Source organism: Theobroma cacao, chromosome 5 (genome assembly GCF_053813885.1).
Source record: "Theobroma cacao isolate CCN51 chromosome 5, ASM5381388v1, whole genome shotgun sequence".
Classification (NCBI taxonomy): domain Eukaryota; kingdom Viridiplantae; phylum Streptophyta; class Magnoliopsida; order Malvales; family Malvaceae; genus Theobroma; species Theobroma cacao.
The window spans coordinates 36,192,554-36,213,221 of NC_142643.1; the positions used below are offsets into that span (position 1 = coordinate 36,192,554).

At 35.6% G+C, this 20,668-nt stretch overlaps 4 protein-coding genes across 5 annotated transcripts; all 4 read right to left on the reverse strand.

Moving 5' to 3' along the window:
• Positions 1-2,785: 2,785 nt before the first annotated feature.
• Positions 2,786-3,355, reverse strand: LOC108662054 (uncharacterized). Its single transcript, XM_018121133.2, has one exon. It carries the CDS (start codon positions 3,284-3,286, stop codon positions 2,975-2,977), a length of 312 nt encoding a protein of 103 aa, XP_017976622.1. The 5' UTR covers positions 3,287-3,355; the 3' UTR covers positions 2,786-2,974.
• A 1,300-nt stretch (positions 3,356-4,655) lies between these two features.
• Positions 4,656-7,527, reverse strand: LOC18599041 (putative pentatricopeptide repeat-containing protein At3g13770, mitochondrial). The gene is made up of 2 exons (XM_018121115.2): positions 6,903-7,527; positions 4,656-6,222 (listed from the first exon to the last, which is right to left on the reverse strand). Exons 1-2 carry the CDS (start codon positions 7,396-7,398, stop codon positions 4,778-4,780), a joined length of 1,941 nt encoding a protein of 646 aa, XP_017976604.2. The 5' UTR covers positions 7,399-7,527; the 3' UTR covers positions 4,656-4,777.
• Positions 7,528-7,667: 140 nt separating this feature from the next.
• On the reverse strand, positions 7,668-13,735 carry LOC18599042 (Pectin lyase-like superfamily protein). Its single transcript, XM_018121122.2, has 3 exons — positions 13,015-13,735; positions 8,408-8,739; positions 7,668-8,318 (listed from the first exon to the last, which is right to left on the reverse strand). Exons 1-3 carry the CDS (start codon positions 13,578-13,580, stop codon positions 7,831-7,833), a joined length of 1,386 nt encoding a protein of 461 aa, XP_017976611.1. The 5' UTR covers positions 13,581-13,735; the 3' UTR covers positions 7,668-7,830.
• A 537-nt stretch (positions 13,736-14,272) lies between these two features.
• Positions 14,273-19,864, reverse strand: LOC18599043 (basic helix-loop-helix (bHLH) DNA-binding superfamily protein). 2 transcript variants are annotated; one of them, XM_007028840.3, is made up of 7 exons: positions 18,980-19,864; positions 18,754-18,882; positions 18,580-18,645; positions 17,067-17,135; positions 16,366-16,437; positions 15,414-15,545; positions 14,273-14,657 (listed from the first exon to the last, which is right to left on the reverse strand). In XM_007028840.3, exons 1-7 carry the CDS (start codon positions 19,475-19,477, stop codon positions 14,634-14,636), a joined length of 990 nt encoding a protein of 329 aa, XP_007028902.3. In that variant the 5' UTR covers positions 19,478-19,864; the 3' UTR covers positions 14,273-14,633. The 2 variants fall into 2 exon arrangements, with proteins under 2 accessions (XP_007028902.3, XP_007028901.3); XM_007028839.3 differs by having other exon boundaries at positions 15,338-15,545; positions 18,980-19,862.
• Positions 19,865-20,668: the final 804 nt, after the last annotated feature.

A 20,668-nucleotide genomic window follows, 5' to 3' on the forward strand; every position in this document is an offset into this window, starting at 1 on the left:
TTATCGGTATATCCTTAACTTAAGATAAAAAAGAGTTTATTTAAAATATGATGAATAATCTTGTAAATATGTAATACTTGGACTCACATTTTCTCTCCAACCTTTCTCAATTTGGAATACTTAGATTTTATGGATAATATACAAAATGATAATCTCTCTTTTTTTTTCTCTCTCTGGTTAAGCACCTAGAAAAATAATTTCCTTCCTATTTTTTCCACCCCACCCCTCCCATCATTTTGGATTGTTTTTCTTCTTCCTCTTCTCCTCGTCCCTTATTAGTTCTATGAACTTTCCTTCTAATGGTAAACATGCTTAGCTATGATAGTCAGGGCTTACACGAAGAAGTTCAATCATTGTGCAAAGCTTGCTACAAGGGCTACAAAGTGTTAAGATTCGAAGTTCAAGTGCGCAATGCCCAATGGTTTGATTCGTTATAATAGTCTCAATTTACTTTGCTAATGAAGTGACACCATGCACACTTCTTGTCCTTCTTCAGAGTCACAAATACAAGAGTTATACTAGATGGTTTAGTTTTAAAGACATAGGTACGTTGCTACTATGTCTTTGCCAGATCACATCACCTGACACTCTTTGAATACGCAAGAGGGAAGGCAATCCAAACAAAAGAAATCTTACCCTCTACTTGCACTTTTTCCTACATTCCTCTCCTTCCCCTCTTTGTTTCTCTTGAATTCCTTAATTTAAGCTCAGTCCAATTTTACATTAAAACATCACACAATATGAACAGAACGAAAGTTTTCTATCAAATGAACAAAATAATAGAAACATTGTAGGATGATAGTTCAGCACCAAAACAAAGACTATATAACAAGCATTTTTCTGCAGAGGAAGTACCTACTCCTTTAACCAACTACAACTAATACTGAGGTTGCTTTATCAACAGCATTCAAAATCCAGCAAATCAACTTGCCTTCCACTATCCCAAACTTCCCATAGACATTATTATGCTCACTACATGTATGATCTATAGGTGCAGAATAACATCCAAAATGCAGGAAGATTCATTGAAATAAACAGAACTTTTCGAGATGCCTCCACAGAGGACAACAGACTGTCTAGAAATTTGCATCATCCACAGCGGAAGAAATCTAGGATATACAGGGCTGTGTGAATGCGACCACGAACAAAGAGAAAAGAGATGGGTAGGCCCATTTTACTTATTTCGAGGGGGAAAAAGAAAGACAGGGGAAGGAGAAAGGGGATAGTGAGGAAGATGGAGATGGTCAATTTAACAGATGGACAGAGGGCCAGAGTTCTCAAGTAGTATTGACTTACCTGCAGTAAAATAACTTAAGGCACAAATGTTTGGTTGATGTTGCAAACAACATAAACAAGGATAATACTTCTGATGGGGAGAATTCATAAATAAAAAATATGCCCTAATGATCTTAAGCAAGAAGAGGTCCCAATGACAACTGCAGTAAGAATTGGTATCAACAACAGTAAGTAAAAGCTAAGCTATGTGATTAAATATTAAGAAAATACCATGATTGCAGGACCATAAGATAAATTGGCAAAAACAGGTATTTATGAAGTGCCACTTGATATTTCCCATCACCAATACCACATCCTTGATCAACTCTGTAAATTATAATCCTCTCCACTGTAACAGACTTGAAACTGTACTAGTTAAATCTGTAATTTTCTAAAACCAGATGGGCAAATGAAAAAAGATTTATTTGAAAAAATAAACCAGCTGGCAACTGTGGTTATAAGATGAAACTTAACCACACTGGCAAGGTTTATTCGGAAAAATTCCATGGATCATGCCCAAGCCTATTATGATACAACAACTCAACATTCCCTGTTCCCTTATCCTCAATCACAACTCTATCAAGTAAAATAGTATTTCCTCTGGAACAGACTTCCAACCATGGTATTGACTATCAAATCTCGGACACTAATGCATCTATTTTTACAATCAGATGGTAAAGGAGAAAATGTTTTAGCCTAAAAGATGAATCTTGAACAAATGAAAAGGTCCATTGGCAAAGATGAGACTGCGGTTCAAGGTGTCGTAGCTTTTTCTTACTGAACAAATGGTGTCAAGATGATAAGCATTTTGGAAAGGAAAAAAAAACTGGCAAGAAAAGATTGTATTCAAGAAATAGTAGTTGACTAATAACATTCCGGCTCTCATATTCTTAATCACAACTTTATCAAATAATATCATACAGTCCTTCTGCAACTAAATTGCAATCATGATACTAACTATTAAATGCTCAACACTGATGCATAGGCCTTCATATAAAACAACACTAACATGAATCATTCTTTTTTCCCTTCTTTCTGACATAAATTTCATTCATAAAAACCACAGAAAAAACAATTTACATACTATCTCAATCTGCCAAACAGAAACATCTTAACATACGCCATCCCACAGTAGCAAGTTACCAACTCATAACTCCTTTCTTTCCTATACTATCCTTCTGTGGAGGTTACCATCCTCAATCTCTCATGGAGTTCACACAATCGTTTTCTCCACATGCTAACACTAGTCGAATGTGGATTATTCATGCTCTAAAAACCTCCTTAAGCGCTGATATTTTCCTAGAACCTACCAAAAGAACTACTAACAAAAACACTAAAATAACTACATATTTTTCTAAGCTACTCCATAAAAAGATACTCATAAGGGCATTGGCATATTAATACAAGGCCAATTACCCTCAATCCATTTTCAAATTCTTCTGAACATAAAACAATTGGTTAAGCAAACTAAACTAAAAACCCATTAAAAACTCAATAAGTAAATATTAGATTGTGATCCCAAATAAGCCAATGACTTTATCATCATCATCGAAAGCATAAATCCAATTCAAAACCCATAAACTTTAACAACTACAAATTCTTTTTATTTGAACTACACATTTTATCAACAACACAGAATCAAAAAAGTTCCCACAGATCCGTACCCAACAGACCCAGATGAAGTTTGGCCCCCAAAATCTCAGTCAGAAGAAGAAGACGACTCGGCGGCGAGTTTTTCGAGGGCTTTTTGGTGGGCCCAGGTCTCGATAGTAAGATCGGGTTTGGCGTTGAGGCCCACGCCAAGGATGACGATGGTAAGGAAGCTCGTGATGTAGCAAGGTAACTCCCAATCTTCCCATTTGCGGGATTGGCCTGGAGGTGGTGGTGTCCTGTTGAAGAGGTAACCATTGGGTCGCTCCTGGTGGCCCGGCGTCGTCCAGCGGCTTGGACCAGCGTGGCTCGAGAAGGACCGGGATAAGAGGCGTTGGCGGAGCATGGTGGTCAATGCCATCGTAGTGGTGGCTGAAGCCTGAAGGGTGAGGATGAGGGTATTTGGAGACTCGAAAGTGTTAGGGGGGTTTGTTTGGCCAGTAGAAGAACTTCATCACACGGTGGAATTGGTCTTGCACGACGTCGTTTCGTTTGGGCCTTTTTCTCGTTCCACGACAACGTTCTCTGGTGGCAATTGGGCTTGTTTGGTCGGGTTTCAGGTAGTTTACAAATTTGGGCCTATTCCAGTTGCGAGTTACTTGTCCTTGCCTCCTCGGTTCATTAACCTTTAAAAAACGAATTTAAATTGAATCAAGTGCATACCCCATTTTTTGTAATAATTAATACTTAATTGTCAAGTGTATTGCATTTGCACATGACTTTTTTTTAAATAATAATTATATATATAATTAAAAAAATATTTTAAAGCGTAAAATATTAATTTATAAATTATTCAATACTAGTAGCATTAATAAAAAATTTTTTACTAAAATTCATTCAACACAATTAAAATTCTTATTTCAAATTGGATAAATCTTATTAGTATTTATAAAGGAAATTTATTCAATGCAATTAACATAATTTTTATATGCTTACAAATTCGATAAATTTTATTAATATTATAATAAAAAATATTTAGTAACTTAGAAATATTATGAATAAGCATGACCATTTCCATCAATCAAAATGATTTTCGACATCCGTATTTTGATACCATGTATTATATTATAACATAAATATAGATTCATGACCAAATAACTCTTTTAACATGCGGGTGATATAAGAAATTAAAATGAAGTAAACTAAGCAATTAATACACCCAGAAACAAACTAACAATTGTTACTCTAGTTTACTTTCTTTTAGTTTTAATTGTTTTTTAAATTATTTATGGATCTCATCATTTATTGCTAAATTTTAATAGATAATTCATTGATTTTTATATAAAAAAGATACATTCTAGATCTGAAATTTATTAACTTTTAGCGTTTTGCATAAAAATATAATAAAGATCGATTATCATGATCTATAAAGTTAATTATCACCCTACTTATTTATATAAGTATAATAATCAAATCGATATGAATTATTTGTTAGATTACAAATTTATTTTGATAAAAAGTTTTTATATTTATTGTTATTTTTAATTACATATTACTAGAAATCAAGGTAAAAGAAAATATATACAATGAATGCAAATGTCTAAAAGAAAAAAAAAAAACATAGATTAAATGCTACTCTTGCTGAAATATATTGTATAATGCATGTAACTAAATAAACTTTAATTTAACTTAATTATTAATTAATGTAAGTAATTATCTATTTACATTAAAAATTATATATATTATTTTTATTATTAAAAGAATGAAATTTTAATGTAAAAATTACAATATTTACAGCAAAGAGTATTGGTCTCAAAGGTTGGAAGTAGCAGACAAGGACAGCTCTAGTGAACTATGAATTGGCCCAAAGTGTATTTCCTGCTCTAAACCTTCCAAAGCTTTGGTCTTCACCTCACCAGTAGTCTCCACAGGAACAAACTCCCCCATGTATATGGTGGAACCGGTTCTTATCCCTCAAAGACACTTGTCTCGTATAAATCTTTGAAACAAACTTGGAAAAATTATGGCAATCAACACAAATCCGGAGGTTTTTAATCACTCGGAGTGGGACTCCATCAGAGGTAGCCATCAGCCCAAATGTCAAAGCCAATTTCTCACTGTGGCCTAGGAGTATCTTCTCCTTCTGCTCTTCATCCACATCATGTAGAACACAACTCAAATCAGGAACATAGCCAGCTTCCTTCAGCTTTATTGATAACTCTTTCAGCTTTACAAGCACCTCTTCCCTTCTTGGATGGGAACGATCACTTGCATGGAAAGAATGAAGGGTTTGGTCAAGCTCAATCCAGCTTCTTCCTGGATCCTTTTTCACAGCTTTCTCCATCATCAAATCCCTCACCATTCTTACATCTTCCCATCTCCCTGCAGAGGCAAATAAGTTAGAAAGAATAACATAGTTCCCAGCATTCTCAGGCTCAATTTCAAGCAGACGCCGGCCTACAAATTCACCAATGTCAATGTTTGAGTGAACCCTACAAGCACCTAGAAGTGAACCCCATAAAGCTGCAGTTGGTTCAAAAGGCATCTTTTTTATAAATTCAAAAGCTTCTTCTACTCGACCAGCACGCCCAAGCAAATCAACAACACACCCATAGTGTTCAATGTCAGGCTCGACCCCATCTTTCCCGTTCACCATCTCATCAAAGATTTGCAATCCCACATCTTCCATCCCTCCATGGCTGCAACCAGACAAAACACCCAACAGAGTGACACTGTCAGGTTTGACTTTATTTTCATTTCTCATCAATCTGTAAAGCTCCACAACCTCTCTTCCCATCCCGTGTTTGCTATACCCCACAAGCATTGCATTCCATGAGATAACAGTTCTCTCAGGCATGTTATCGAATATCCGTCTTGAGTAAATGAGGTTCCCACACTTCGAGTACATATCAATCAAAGAATTCTGAAGCACCACATAGAAGGGAAGTTGACATCGCAGGACATGGTTGTGAACTTGCTTACCAAGATCTAATGCTGCAAGCCCAGATAATGCAGTTAGAACACTCGCATAAGTAACATAATTTGCACTCATTCCTTCTAAATTCAATCTTCGGAATAACTCTAATGCATCCGCATCTAATCCTAATTGAGCGTACCCTGAAATGATGGCAGTGCACGAAACAACATCCCTTTCTGGCAGGCAGTTAAAAATCTCTCGAGCTTCATGAATTCTACCAGCTTTGGCATACATGTCAAGAAGTGAGCTCCCCACATATATATGTGTATCGAGAGTTCTCTTGATTACAAAGGAGTGGATTTGCCTTCCCAGCTCAAAACCAAAAGTACCCGTACAAGAGGTAAGTACAGTGGCAAAAGTGAATTCATTTGGTTCTGTATCTGCAGCAATGTATTGTTATCATGAGTAACAAGAAATTAACTCAAAGTTAAGTTGCCAATCCATTTTAATGCCCAGTAGTTTAAAAACGCTAAACCGCACCACATAACAGAAATTAAAAATTACCTTGAGTCTAAACCACTACCTATCTTCAAGTCAAATTGGGATAATGTCTAAATTGTCCAAAATAAGAAGGTGATTTAGAAACCAACAACAAATAAGACATTTGAATTTTTTTCTTAACTTTTGGAACGACCCTGTTTCTTAAAACATTTGAAGCATATTTCCATTGACAATACTGTCAGTTCCTAATAGACCATGTGGTTCTCCAGAGGTTGATATTTCATGCTACAAAGGTTTTAGGGACTACTGAAGATATCTCCTATAACCCAAATTTTTAAACAACCAGAGAAAGGGTCCAAAGACTGTAGAATAAAATGAATTTCCAAACACCATTGATGTGATCTTATATTACACATTGCCAGCTTTATAGCTCAAGTTGTTCCATTAGCTCCATTTTGCAAACCAAGTCTAAATCACGAATACCCAGTTTCCTAAAATCTAGAAGAATTAGCAAAGTAGCAAACTTAGTGCAACCTAAAAAGAAACAAAAACGAAAAATGCAAGTTATTCTGACTCACGTGTAGCAAAAATTCTATACAAACAAGTTTTCAGCAAATACCTGATCTTAACATCTGAACAAAAAGATTCAACGCTTCGGAGGCAAGCCCTCTTTGAGAATAAGCAGAAATCATAGCAGTCCAAGAAACCACATTCCTCTCGGGCATTTCATCGAGCACATGCCTCGCCTCCCTCAAGCAATCACATTTACCATAAAAAATGATGAGCCTAGTTCTGAGGTAAACAGGCGGCAAATATCGAGTTTTGATCATATGGGCATGAACCCTTTGGCCTTCTCTGAACCTCCTTTTGTTTATACAAGCGTTTAATAGCATATCGTAGCTTTCAAACCTCATTTCAAGGCCTTGAACCGCCATTTCTAGCAAAGCTTCTTTCAGGTGACCGTTGGAGCATAAAGTAGGTAAAAGAATGTGTGGGTCTGGCGGGAAGGTAGTGAGAGTTAGTTGGCGGACGATAAAGGAGTTGAATAGAACTGAAAATGATGGTTTTTTGGGGTAGGAGTGGAAAAAGCAGTTGATTTTTTTAAGTAACTTCATCTTCCAAAACTATGGTATGTTTGCAAGCTTTTTACTGACGTTTATATAACCTGTCTGTTTTTTCTTTGGTCGAGAGTTACACTAACCATTACCCCTGCAGATTAAGGTAAATTGATTTCATAGCACAAAATGGTATACAAGTTTATGGACTTCTAAGAATTAAAACACCAATTTCCCAGGCAGGCAAGTAGCCTCGGAGATAACTATTTTGTGGATGGTTCAGTGGCATTTGTTGAATCTTTCTTTGACATAAAGCAGCCAACTGGAAGTGTGAATCAATAATTTCTTTTTTTGTTATAATTAAAAGAGTTTACAAACAAAACTAATCCTTAAATGATAGTGTCCACACATGTTTCGTGTAAAGATCATGAATTCGTATCTTATTTCCAGCAAGAATGACTTGGCAAAAAGAATTCTCCTCCAACCTTCCTGTCACTGACTGTAGAAACCCGAGTGGAAATTAAGCAAAGAAATATTATTCACCGTTGAAGGGGTGAAGTCCAGAGGATTATCCCATTGCACTGTTCGTCCATCGAACCATCTCATATTTACATTCTCAACATCCAAACCATCAATATGTTCCATGATAATACCAGCTGCGCTGTGATTCACAAGTCCCTGACATCCAGGCCTATAGTCAACCAACCCGCCAACATAATTTGTCCATCGTTTGTAGGTTAGATTCATGTTAATGAATCTCAAATTCCTTAGCAGTCCACCTTTAGAGCCTGATAAGAAGATCCCATTTTCAGAATTCGCAGTGATGTTTATGAAGTTTACATTAGAGATTGAACCCTCTGCTGAATTTGAGTCTCGCGGGCAGGTTGTCACATAAATTGGTTCAGCCCTCCCCCACCATGACGGATCATAGTATCTTGTGCTGATGTTTATATTCGAGACAGTAATGTCGCTTACATTTCCTGCAGAAGATAAAACCCAAGTCATTGAGGAAACCATAAACCAAAAATGTTTCACTAAGTAAGCCTTGTGTCAAACCCGATAACGTTACCTCCATCACGTATCTGAAATCCAAGCCCTCTGTGAGAATCTACAATAGTAATGTTGTCAAAGACCAAATTCTTGAACTCAAACCAACTAGCACTTCCAAGTTTGATTGCTGAAGATTTTGTTCGAATCCAGCAGTTTGTGGCTGTTAAGTTATGAAGAGGGGAAGTGTATGTCTTCGGGCATAGAGCGTCATCTCCAGTATCGATGTGGCATCTTGTAATCAGTGTATTGTTTGAATCCTCTATGTCTATCCCATCATTGTTAGGCGTATAAAAATCTCCATATATTGAAACATCATGAATTGATGTGTTTTCACATCGAACTATGTGCAAGCTGCAATGTATCCAAATTCTTCATCAGAATACAAGGATAAGTTGAAGGCACGGGAAGAGATAGACCAACACAATTGATCAAGTTAGTTGCTTTATATAACAAATTTAAATGGATTGAAGACTAGCATGATTGAAGGACAGTAAAGAGAGTCTATAGCTCTATGTACTCCACTAGCTAATTCACTAAATGACTAGAAAACATTTGCCAGAAATCCACAGAAAAGCCAACTGAATTCTGGGCTTAAACCATTTTAACCAACCAATGTGGTTCCCTTTCTGTTCAGAATGAAAATTTTAGTTTAAACCAATCCCTATACTTCAAAGGAAATAAATTTAGTGACTTTTGTTGGTACTTCAAGCAAAAACATATTCAAAGTCAAGATCAACACGAAAATAAATCATAGTATTTAACGTGGCTTGACACTCATTGTCTACATTCCAGATGAGAGAGCTAAATTCACTATAAACATAAAGTTTAAAAAAAGTACAAATACCCAAGAAGAAACACTAAACCTGAGCCCAAAAACAAACCCAATTTTCATATTTCTGAGTGTTTAAACTCATGAAATACCCTTTTATCCCATATAACCCAATGTTTTCTCCACTCTTCTTCACATCCCTAAAACTGTCTCTGTGAAACTCTCACAGAAAATCCACCTATCAAATAAAAATTACATCATTGTCATAATTATAAATGTTATGGCCCACCTCATATTTATAGAGTCTTGTTACTTGATCACTAATAACTTTTGATTATTAAGTATATTTATCCCTTGAATAAACTTAATCATCAAATCATTTTCAACCAATAAAAATCCACTAGAATTCAAACTGATTCTCAATTAGAATTTGAATAAATATATAACAAATTTTCAACTTAACACAAATTTCGCTAAAAACATCGGCCTTGTAAAAACCCCACTACACATCATAGAATTTATGCTAACTCCATCTCACTAGCATAAAACGATCAATACCCATGTACAGCCACTAAGCCATCTTCAACCTTGTTGACCTCAGAGATGAACCTCAATCTAACATCTCTCAACAAGAATCGTCTCTTAGTTTGATCTGCATCCAGAGACTATTTTTTTTTTTTTTTTTGAAGGGCTCCAGAGACTATATTAACTAGCACTATGGAGGTCTTTTCTTTTCTTTTGCTAATCTCCAAGAAAGTAAACCACCAAACCCTTCTTCTCATCAAGATCACCTTGCCAAATGTGATTTTCTTGGCAAACCAATATTACACTCCACATATTTTTGAAACATGTAACACCATCCAAAAATTGTGTACTACTCACCCTGAGTAAGAGTATAATATCATAAAAAAATTATCAATACCTCTAGAGTAGTGAGAAATTTCTAAAGTATTCCGTGTGCTCTATTCCTATTTACTCATGATTTGCACTTGTTGCTGTCAAATTTTTAACAACATAAATTCTCACACAGAATCAGAAATTTGTTGGAGTTCCACTGAAACAATTGAGAATTATTCCACTTGCCATTGTCATTTTGTTTTGACAAATCTCCTCTTGCATGTCTTTGATCTAACCAACACAACCCATAGCAACAAATCCCCCAACACCGAATCATCATCCCTATCACTACTCGTTTTTCATGATCATATCATAATAATTCTTCAACCATATTTTTGATATCACTTGTTGAGATTTTCAAGTGAAAACGCATTCAACATCGTGATCAACTCACAAGAGACTATTTAATGTGGTTCAACATTCATTGCTTACATCCACGAAACGTAGAGATTACTAAGAATATAAATACCTAAAATAAAACATTAAACCCGAGTTCTGAAACAAATCCAGTTTCCATGCTCCCTAATGTTTAAACTCATGAAATATCCTTTATCCCATGTAACTCGGAATTTTTTTCCACTCATTCTCATATTCTTTCAATTTTGTGAAACCCTCAAAAAACTCATCTCTCATATAGAGATCACTCTCATAATTCTAAAAGTTAAAACCCACTTTATAGTCATAAAATCTTATTAATTTCGTAAACTTAATTACTAAATAATTTTCAATCAATAGAATTCTGTTGGAATTCAAACCAATTTTCTATTAAAATCTGAGTCAAATATCTAACAACCTTATTTCTTGATTATTTCATCCAAACCCTTTTTAACAGCAATTGTCTGGTTTTATTAATTGCTGTCCTTTTTAAATAGCTGAATATTAAATAACAACACCCTATCAAGCAATTAATGGAAATAATTCTAAACATAAAACCTGCATTAGTTGTCAAATCTAACATTACCTGCAACAATTAGTTCCTTACAATTCCAATTCAAAATCTACTTTTATGTTCATTTTGATCAATGAATATTCAATTAATCTTTTCTATCATCAAAACAAATCAAATTAACTCTAGAAACACATGGTATCAGATTATCTAATCAAACAATTAACTAACACATGGATACCAGCAACAAATCTTAGCCCTATGCCAGCCAGTAGCCACCCTTTAAATCATTGTTTGTAACTTGGAACTATATATACTAATTCTGACAATATGTCTATTCAAAAAAAAGTGTGGGATAATAAATATCAGACAAATTATTGACAAAAATACTAGTAGTACACTAACAAAAAGGGTGCAATGTAATAGAAAATGGTCCACCCATAAGAAAGGAGAACCAGAAACGTTTAGCATTGATGCCAAGAAAGTCCAAAGTCAAGTTGCCATCCAGACAAGCAAAAAGCGGAAAAGGCAGCAGTCGCCTTCCGTTAAACAGTGGTCCTTTCGTGAGGATAAGCTAAAATGCAATGACCAAACTACATCTCCATTACAAAAAACACATGGAGCAACTATATAAAAGCCTCACATGGAGTGTGTCGGTCCTGGATAGCCAGTATCCATCAAATGAAGAACGAAATTATGTGAAGGAAAAGTGGCAAAGGATAAGCTTCGGAGCCAACATGCTTCTGACACATATATAAACGCATCATAAGAATGGAAATTTAATTGGGTTTGAAAGATACCGCATCTGATTATAATAGCATTTTGTAATCCCTGCTTTTTTAATCTTTTATTTCAATTTTAGTTAATTTCATTTTATATACTATTATTAAGAGTTTGACCTAAAAATAATTGATAATGTACAGCATGTTTCCTAATCTTTCTTTAACATCTTCTTTGGTTGGAAGGAATGACTTCCAAAAGGCAATAAAAAGATTAGTAGACAAAAATGCTGATTATCAATTTTAAGAATTACCCTACCATATCAAATGTAATTTATTTACTTTTTACAATTTCTTTCCCTTTCTCTCTACTCAACTATCTCTATGCTTCTCTCACTAAATTAAAATAAATTTAAAATTAAAAAAATAAAAAATAATATGATTTTAAAATAAAAAGATTTAAATTTTAATTATAAATTATAAAAATTACATAATAGCTATTTATCTTTTATTTATTCCTATAGAATAGCTATTTCACTCCCACTTTATTCTTTTCTGCGAACCAAACACACTTTTAAAGTTTTACATTTTACTTTAGTAAACTACGATAGATGAATTATGTGCCTATGTGGCACATATCAATATAAGAATATTATATTTTATTTTAATTAAATCCTAATTTATATATATTTTTTTGAATTTTAAAAGATTAATGTTAATATTTTTTATTAAAATTAAAACCTTTTTGTACTAAAGTGTGCCACGTGGTTAAAAAAAATTAAATTGACATGTCATGTCATCAACACAAACTCCTAAAGTAAATTTAATTGCAAAATTATAACATTGTTATTAGTTATCCATAAAATCAACTTTTAATAAAAATGCATGAATTATTCATAAAATTTATGCGTAGATTAACCGAACTAAACGATCTAATTCAATTAATCAACAAATTTGATTAAAGCAAAATTTTGATCAATTCAATTAATTTTTTACAAGAAATTAGATTCAGAGAATTTTTTAATCAAATTAATCAAACACACTCCCTTAATTTATTTAGTAGCAAGCAATTTTGAAAAAGTTTAATGTAGTTTCGATTGACACCAATTTGGCATGTTCATTTTGCTTGTTAGAACTTTAGTCATGACAAACAATTATCTACAAGATAAAAGAGATATGATTTTTTTTTTTTACGGAAGAATTCGAATTTTAATTTGTACTAATGTATTAATGAAAGCTCATACTCTTTGTATATTTTAGTTTTTCTATTTTTTTCATATGTTTTCATCCTAAATAAAAATATAAGTGGACAGAAATGCAAATAGAAAGGAATAAGCAAAAGAAAACAGACTAACCACCAATAAGCCGGCTGCGTGAGGGTAACATTCCAAACTCTAACATTGGTCGAGTCGAGGAAGCCAACCAACCTGGGCCGACACTCATCGCCCCAGCAAGCCCCTGTCTGGTTCCAACTCACCATCACATTTTTCCTCTTATCGAACTTCACCACGAACTCCGATCCCTGCCCGTCAACCACGCCTCCACCCGTTATCCCAACATCGCTAGCATTCTCAGCCAATATCACATACCATCTATCCCACGCTTTTGGGTAGTCTTCCAATTTGGTCCCACCCAAGATGGCAGAGCCTTTGGGAATGTTCAAAACGACGTTGGATTTGAGGAAGACGGTGGCTGTTAGATAGGTGCCTGGTGGGAAGGTTACGTAGCATGGTTTGGTGGTGGAGTTGTGGCAGGTGTCGATGGCTGATTGGATGGCGGATGTGTCGTAGTGTTTGCCGTCTCCGGTGGCGCCGAAGTCTGTGACGGAGATGGTCGAGTAGGTTGAAGGATGGGATTGGATGATGGTGGGGAGGAACATGAGAGTGACAACTGTTAGCTGGGGAATTGGATGAGCACCCATGTTTTTCGATTGCTTTCGGCACTGATTCGGAAAATAATATGAAATTTGGGTTTGGTAAAGCTGAAATCTGGTGCAAGTGGTTTCACCATATTGACACGGAACTAGAATTAAAATATCACAGTACTATTATTATATTCTAGTCATTGGCATGTGTAGAACAAGGAAGAGTCAAGATAAAATTAATAATGGCCAAGCCAAATGAACATATCAACGACATAAAAATAAATGGGTTTAATTTAATTTAGACACCATTCATTAATTGTGACTCGTTGCTTTCTGCTTTTCTTCTTTTCCCTGTCTGGGATAACCAGACAGATCAAAGCACAATGATGAGTGGATTGGCAATGGTTTTCAGACTGCCTTTTCTGTATTTCTTTCATTATAAAGAAAGCACGGCTGGAGAAGGAGAACTGATTCATTGGAATTGAAGGTGTGAATGTCAACCTTCTAATCAAAATGATACATACGGCATCGGACAGAATAGGGGCCAGTGGAACCCTTTTGATAGCTCATATTCATAGTCACAGCAAGATTCAACCACAGACATAGCAGATTGTGACTTTACAACATAAGAATAGAGAGGATCCATGATCACTTGAAATGAAGTCAAGGTGGAAAGGAATAAATATTGGTATCACAATCAATATAAGTTTCTCATGTCTTAAAAGAAGAAGAAGAAGAAGAAGACACCATTTAATGACAAAATGAAGCCGAATTCTTAATAGTTTAATCATAGTCCGTTCTATGATTTTACAATATAAGTCAATCAACCTTACAAACTAAGTATTAGATTGAATGACTCTTGAGTTAGTATATATAGTAAGAGATATTTAATAACAGCATACTGACATTTCTTGTCTCCGGTCCTGAGAAATCAAAGGTTTCCAACTGACTCGCATGGAAACCCAAAGATAAATGGTGAGGCCTCTCTCCTAATTCTTGCTGATTTCTAATATTTGGTATATACAATATTACTAGCTACCACTAGAACAATTTTTGCATAAATCTAACCATTGGAACTTCTTCGGCCTTCATAGCTTCATAGCTCCATTTTCACTTGATTCGAGTGCAATGTTGCTGCACCAAAGTTGCAATAGAAGTTAGTCTCGGTCTCGATTTACTTTGGATTAAAAGAAAGATACAACTCCAGATATTTGAATCAAAAAGGTATGGCTTATATCAAACTCTAAAAGTTTAATGTAGCAAATATCTGGAAGCTGAAAAGAAGATTTTTGCATCATTTCCTAACAAAGAATAAAGTTCCCTACAGATGAAGTAATATAGGATAAAGTTTAAAATACAATACATTGCCTAGACACCCCTCCCCACTTGCTCCCCCCCTGATTATCAAAAATAATAGTATAACAATACCCCGTGCTGGCCATTAAACGGAAAATAATTTGCAACACCTTAAACTATTACCAAAATTCATTTAGCTCAGCTCTTAACTAGAAATAAACAAAAATCTTTGAACTGACCACAATTTACAATGCCATTCTTTCTCCAAAATTCTGATCAATTTATTAAATAGAAATGAGTTGACTGAATGGAATCTGTGAGAAAATTTATCAACAGCGGCCTAAAAGCCAGAACTAAATAATTTGTTGGTTGTCCCTGACCATTTGAACTAAGGGTATTGCCCAAGCGTTACGGTTTCTTTCTTAAGTTGAAAGTTAGCAGTGATCCAAAACGTTATTTTGTGTTTTTGCCTATTTACTAATTACGATTTAGAAGGCAAATATGCCTGTTTTATCTACCTGAATTTGCCGAGGAGTCATAACTTAAAAGCGAGTTCTCAGGAGTAATATAATTATTGCAAACTTCTTCTCTCACCCAAATGGGCTGCTGAATTGCATCAAAATGCCATTGCTGTTGATACTGTTGTCTGTTTCCATTGACTTGAACCTCAGGCCACATCAGAGGCATAACCATGCTAGGGAAGTTACCGTCCATTAGAGATCCACTCTACATGTATTCAAAGATAATCAGACATGTTAGTGGAAATTTTCAGGTAACTAAAACCAATAGCAAATTAGCTATTGTCTTGCCCTAAGAAGAGAAACTTGATGGGAAACTGTGTAAATAGGGCATCATATATATATGTGTATACCCAACATAATCTATTATACAATTAGTTTATGGGCTTTATAACCAATGTACATGAAAAGCCAAAAGTGTAGTCATTACACAACAAAAGGGTAATTTAATAGCACCATTTCAGTAATTTTCATTCGACACAATCTGCTAACCAGCATTGCATTTAGTTTGAAGACCCATGAATTTCAATAATTTCCTGCAATCATGGGCCTTCATAGATGGACCCACTATTCTGATGTTCCACTGAAATGACTACATTTACATTCAGCTGACTGGCAACCATTTTTCCCAATCACACATTAAAAAATGGTTGAAAGCATAAATAGGCAGATGGAAGATGGTGGTCCAGACATGATCCACTGCCCTCCAAATATAAATGAGGAGCAGTCCTTTTGGATACTGGGTAGAAATCCAAATGAAGAAGGCATACCATAAAGTGCACACCCATTTAGGCTTTACCAAATCTATAGAAAAAGTTCATAAACAACAATTATGGACTTAAAACAATTTCAAGACACTCCCGCCATAAAGGTGCTCTGAAGGAGTATAGCAGTAGCTTAATTCCCGCCAAAACTATAAAAGGCTAAAAACAAAGCTACTTGTCGCATGAACTGGGAGAATCACCAAAAGAGCTTTCAATTCCCAACTTTATACCGTACATACAAGACTAAAGGTGCCTAATACTTACTTCTGCTGTGAATATACTATCAAGGTTGAAATCAATTCTTGGGTTCACAGCTGCAAGTCTCATTGATAAGAACTGCAACCAAAGAAACATGTTACCAGAATTAGACCATGGGGATGGAAGATGATGCAAGTAAAACCACACCACATAGCATACAATAAGGCATGCCAGCCTATGGGGATCTTTGCTTAATTTTGCAAAGTTTTCCTATATGGTTGGGAGGCAATGCAAACAATTCCATTTAGCAAGCAAAGGATGTTCACAACAAGAACCAAGAGAACCATCAATTTGTAACAGTTGCAGAACACAGAAACTCTCATAGCAGTAAGCAAGGGAGAAGGAAATGTTGACTTCTATAAATTGGTGAAACCCACCTAAAACACTTCGGCAAACATCTAAGATGATTAATCGCAGGCAGTCTTGATAGCTAATGATAATTTGAAAGTGGTTTTGGTACAAATCAAGACAATTTTGAACACTGATATGATCAACAATCATTTGAAAATTTTGGGTAGCAATTCCAACAGGGGGGCCATTCAGTGGCCAAGTCCTGTGTCTCTCCCTACAACATATAGTCCACTTGCTATGCTTAAGAACACATTTCTTGAATTCATAAATTTTCTCCATAACCAAATTTCTTACAAGTTGAAATGTTCTGTTATCTGCGAAAAACAAAACTAATGCTTGAGATGCACAATGCTCACCTCTACTTGGCGTTGTAGGGACTGCACATGATTGATGATTTCATCCAACACCAATGCTGTACCAGAAATCTGCAGCACATGACATTTTTCAGATCACAAAAAGTTTTCAATTTATTTGAATTCATAAGCATTCTATAAAGAAATTCAGATGACAATGACTTTCTGAGCAACCAACTTCTTGAACCTAATGCCATTTGAACTTTTCATTTATTGTACTTTTTGAAACTATGGCCTAAGCAACAGGCCAGAGAGCAAGAAGTCAACTGAATGGGACACAGATAAAGGTTGAGGCTTAATATAAGGGTATCCACCTAGATTTTGATTGTTTGAAAATTAAGACTTGAACTTTCGACATAGCCACATAATGATCTTACTTGGCTGCATATCAAGAACCATGAAACAGACATAAGAAACAAAGGAACTACCCATGGCATGCAGATAGATGTCCCAAACATGTATCCTCATAAGGGATGATATAAGTTCCAAAGTAAGTTCCCCCCCCCCCCCCCCCAATTAAAAGTCTAAAGCTAGCTGGATTTCTGTAGATGTCCAGTCTCCCAAAAGATGCAAGGTAAAAGCATCAATGAATTGAAAGCAGTTAATATCAATATTTTTTTCTAACAATTAGGCATCTATCATCCTTTCAAATTTTAAGGAGATCATGGCCGGTGGTCCTAGGAAAAAGAAGGTAATTCACAGGTTAGCTCATCCTGTCTTCAATGAATTTCGGTCATTTCATTAAGAAAAGGCACCAGAAAATGACTCAGATCTTGTGAAACGTCAAGGCATAAATCAAGTTACGTTTTGAGCTCAACTAAATAAATTTGCTAAGGACTATCACATCAAGTCCCCGTGTAGTTTGGCAGGCATTTTCTTTTGGCCATCCTTTTTCTACTTATCCCATAAAGAATGGATGCCGAACTTGTAAGAGAAGTTAGCAACTGTTGTACATCAATGAAATGGGACCCAATAAAGACATTCAATCTAACAAGCAACTAGACATCTCTACCAAGTATTTCCTTGTAACGTCCAGCTAGCATTTCCACAAGACTAAAGTTTTCCTTCACTGTCGTCAAAGGCTATAATTGTAATATTACCGATTACTATCGGTTCTGTAGATAAATCAAAAACATCAAAGGCTATAATTGGTTGAAAGTTAAAAGGTAGAAAATCTAGCTTGACAATTTACTACCTTCACTAAAACAGAAATAAATTGTACTTGCGATTTGAAAAGACGAACTTAACCCCAAAAAGGACTTCTAACAAACTCCCCCACGAAGGGAAAACAGCTAAAAGCATCAAAATTACAAAAGTGCCATTGGGACACCAGATCAGCACTTTTCTTCTTACAAAAGTAATCCACTTTTGTGCAAAAGGTGACAGGGACAAAGCCGTTATTAAACAAAAATAATCCACAGATGTAAACACACTTTTTGTACCCCATTTAGAAAGATATTCTTAATTTAAATCACCATCAAATCATTAATCAACCAATTAATCCAACTGAACTGACCTTATTGCATCCAGGTACCAACTCCTGTAGTAGCTTCATTCGTGCATTAATCTTCTCTCTCCTCGCCTGTATGAAACACCAAACTTAGCTTAAATAAAAACAAACAAATTAACAAATACTAATAAGTGATTAGCACACTAATTGAGGAGTCAATCATGAAAATTTGTAAATTACTCTCTCTGCTAAGCTATGGCTATCCGTTGCTTGTCCCCGGCGAGCTCTAACGTGAACGTAAGGCAGCTTCTCCGCGTCCTCTGAGCTCTCGTTTGCCGCAGTTTTGCTTTTCTTCGTTGACCCTTTAACCTATAAATCCGCAAAAACAAATTTAATCAGCTAATTAATCACAATTATACCAAAAATGGAAAACCCCAGAAACCCTAAGTAAATTTTTCTCCTCCACCTTCTTTTCTCGGTCCTTTCTCTTGATACTCCGCTTCTCCACCGTTGGATCAGAAACTAACGGCTGACATGACTCGGTCTCGGCCGGCTCACTCTTCACCTCCTTCTGGGGATTCTGGCTTGAGTTGTTCGACGTCGTTTCAGCCGAGCCGGTCTTGTTATTGTTGTTGTTACTGTCTCCAGCAAACACAGAGAACCTCGCAGCTCGTTCAATCAAACCAGTATTAGAAGGAAAATGAAAGCTGCCTTTGATATCTTCAACGTTGGGCGCCGGAGCCGCGATAAGCTTAGCCGACTCAGGAGAGTGAAGAAGCTCAACAGCTTGTGGGGCGGGGAGCTCAAGCAGAGCCGTAAAGGAACTCGCATTATCGGTTGACGGAGCCGAGATCAAACGGTGGATTTCGTCTGTAAATTGGAGCGATTCGAGCGCCACTGCTTCGTCCCCATCCGACGTCGTTCCATTAGATCTGGTTTCCGTCGTCCTTGCTTTTGGCTCCATGGAGAAAAAGAAAAGAAAACTAGCCAATTTCGAAATTCTGAAAAATACGCAGTTAAAATTCGCGAAACTAAAAAGTGGTCTCTGGCTAAATTCAACCCAATTTTGAGTCTGACAGCCTGAATTTTGAGAGAAACTTTGGTTTGTTTCTTCAATGGAGGTCAAGCTTAGAAAAAAGAGTTAAATGCTTGTGAGAGAGAGTTTGCTGCTCGGCAAAAGAGATTACTTCTCAGCCATTTGAAGTATAGGGAAAGCAACGTTGCTGGGGTTGTCTGGTTTAATAATAAAAAGGGAATTTTTATTTTTTTTTTATTTTTTTTGTAATTTTGCAGAGACACAGAGAGAGAGAGAGAGAGAGAGAGAGAGAAAGTAGGGTCTCAGTCTGACGCTAAACTTGTACAGTTCCAACTGTACAGTTCGTTGAGATTAGGAAGAGAAAAGAAGTTGGTTGGGTTGGGTTGGGTTGGGTTGGGTACGGCCCCAGTCACCACCAGGCTTTTTGTTTATCATTTTATTATTATTATTCTTATTATTTTGTTCCGATTTGGGTTCGCCTTGAAAGAGGGATCTTAAGCTTAACATAATTATAAATGAAGATTAAAAAATTAAAAAATGAAGGCAGCGATTTCTTTTTTTTTTTTAATTGTTTCGGTTGATTGGTTTTGACTTTTTGGGGATTTTCCTTTTTGTGTGTTTAACGTTCATGTGAGGATATTAACATTGTTATGTTCAACGTGCTCCTTTTACTTTTTTTGATTTGGCAATCATTAAAAGGGGAACACACTAAACTACCCCAATCTCACCAAAAAGAACACACCTTGTGCGCTCCAACCTCCCACACTTTAAGACTTTTTTTTTTCTCCACAGATTTTTAATACCCACTTTCTCAAACCTGAATATGACCATTCCATTGCCAAATTCAAGTACTGCCGACGAGAATTCGAATGTCTAATTCAATAATAAATACTATATAACTACTTAGTAGTAATATACAGTTAGATTTAATAGCATAAAATTAGTTTTATTCATTGTATCAAAAATGTAATTATATTTACGCTAATTTAGTGGTAATTTACAATAACCAATATGCAAAATTAATTTGGACTTGATATCGCATTCTAGAAAGGAAAAAAAAATTCATATGAAAAATGCCAAGGACTTTTCATGAGTTGTGATAACGTGTTTTTTGTTTTT

Bases quoted from the DNA above. Each gene is read 5' to 3' on its own strand.
- LOC108662054 (XM_018121133.2), bottom strand. From the start codon at position 3,286: ATGGCATTGACCACCATGCTCCGCCAACGCCTCTTATCCCGGTCCTTC.
- LOC18599041 (XM_018121115.2), bottom strand. From the start codon at position 7,398: ATGAAGTTACTTAAAAAAATCAACTGCTTTTTCCACTCCTACCCCAAA. The intron at 6,223-6,902 runs GTATTTGCTGAA...ACATTGCTGCAG, and splicing joins TGTTCAGATGTTAAGATCAG to ATACAGAACCAAATGAATTC.
- LOC18599042 (XM_018121122.2), bottom strand. From the start codon at position 13,580: ATGGGTGCTCATCCAATTCCCCAGCTAACAGTTGTCACTCTCATGTTC. The intron at 8,740-13,014 runs GTTAGTCTGTTT...GATACATTGCAG, and splicing joins ACGCAGCCGGCTTATTGGTG to CTTGCACATAGTTCGATGTG. The intron at 8,319-8,407 runs GTAACGTTATCG...TATCTTCTGCAG, and splicing joins ATTTCAGATACGTGATGGAG to GAAATGTAAGCGACATTACT.
- LOC18599043 (XM_007028839.3), bottom strand. From the start codon at position 19,477: ATGGAGCCAAAAGCAAGGACGACGGAAACCAGATCTAATGGAACGACG. The intron at 17,136-18,579 runs GTCAGTTCAGTT...CATGTGCTGCAG, and splicing joins TGGTACCTGGATGCAATAAG to ATTTCTGGTACAGCATTGGT. The intron at 14,658-15,337 runs GTAGATAAAACA...ACTTTGGTGCAG, and splicing joins TGACTCCTCGGCAAATTCAG to CAACATTGCACTCGAATCAA.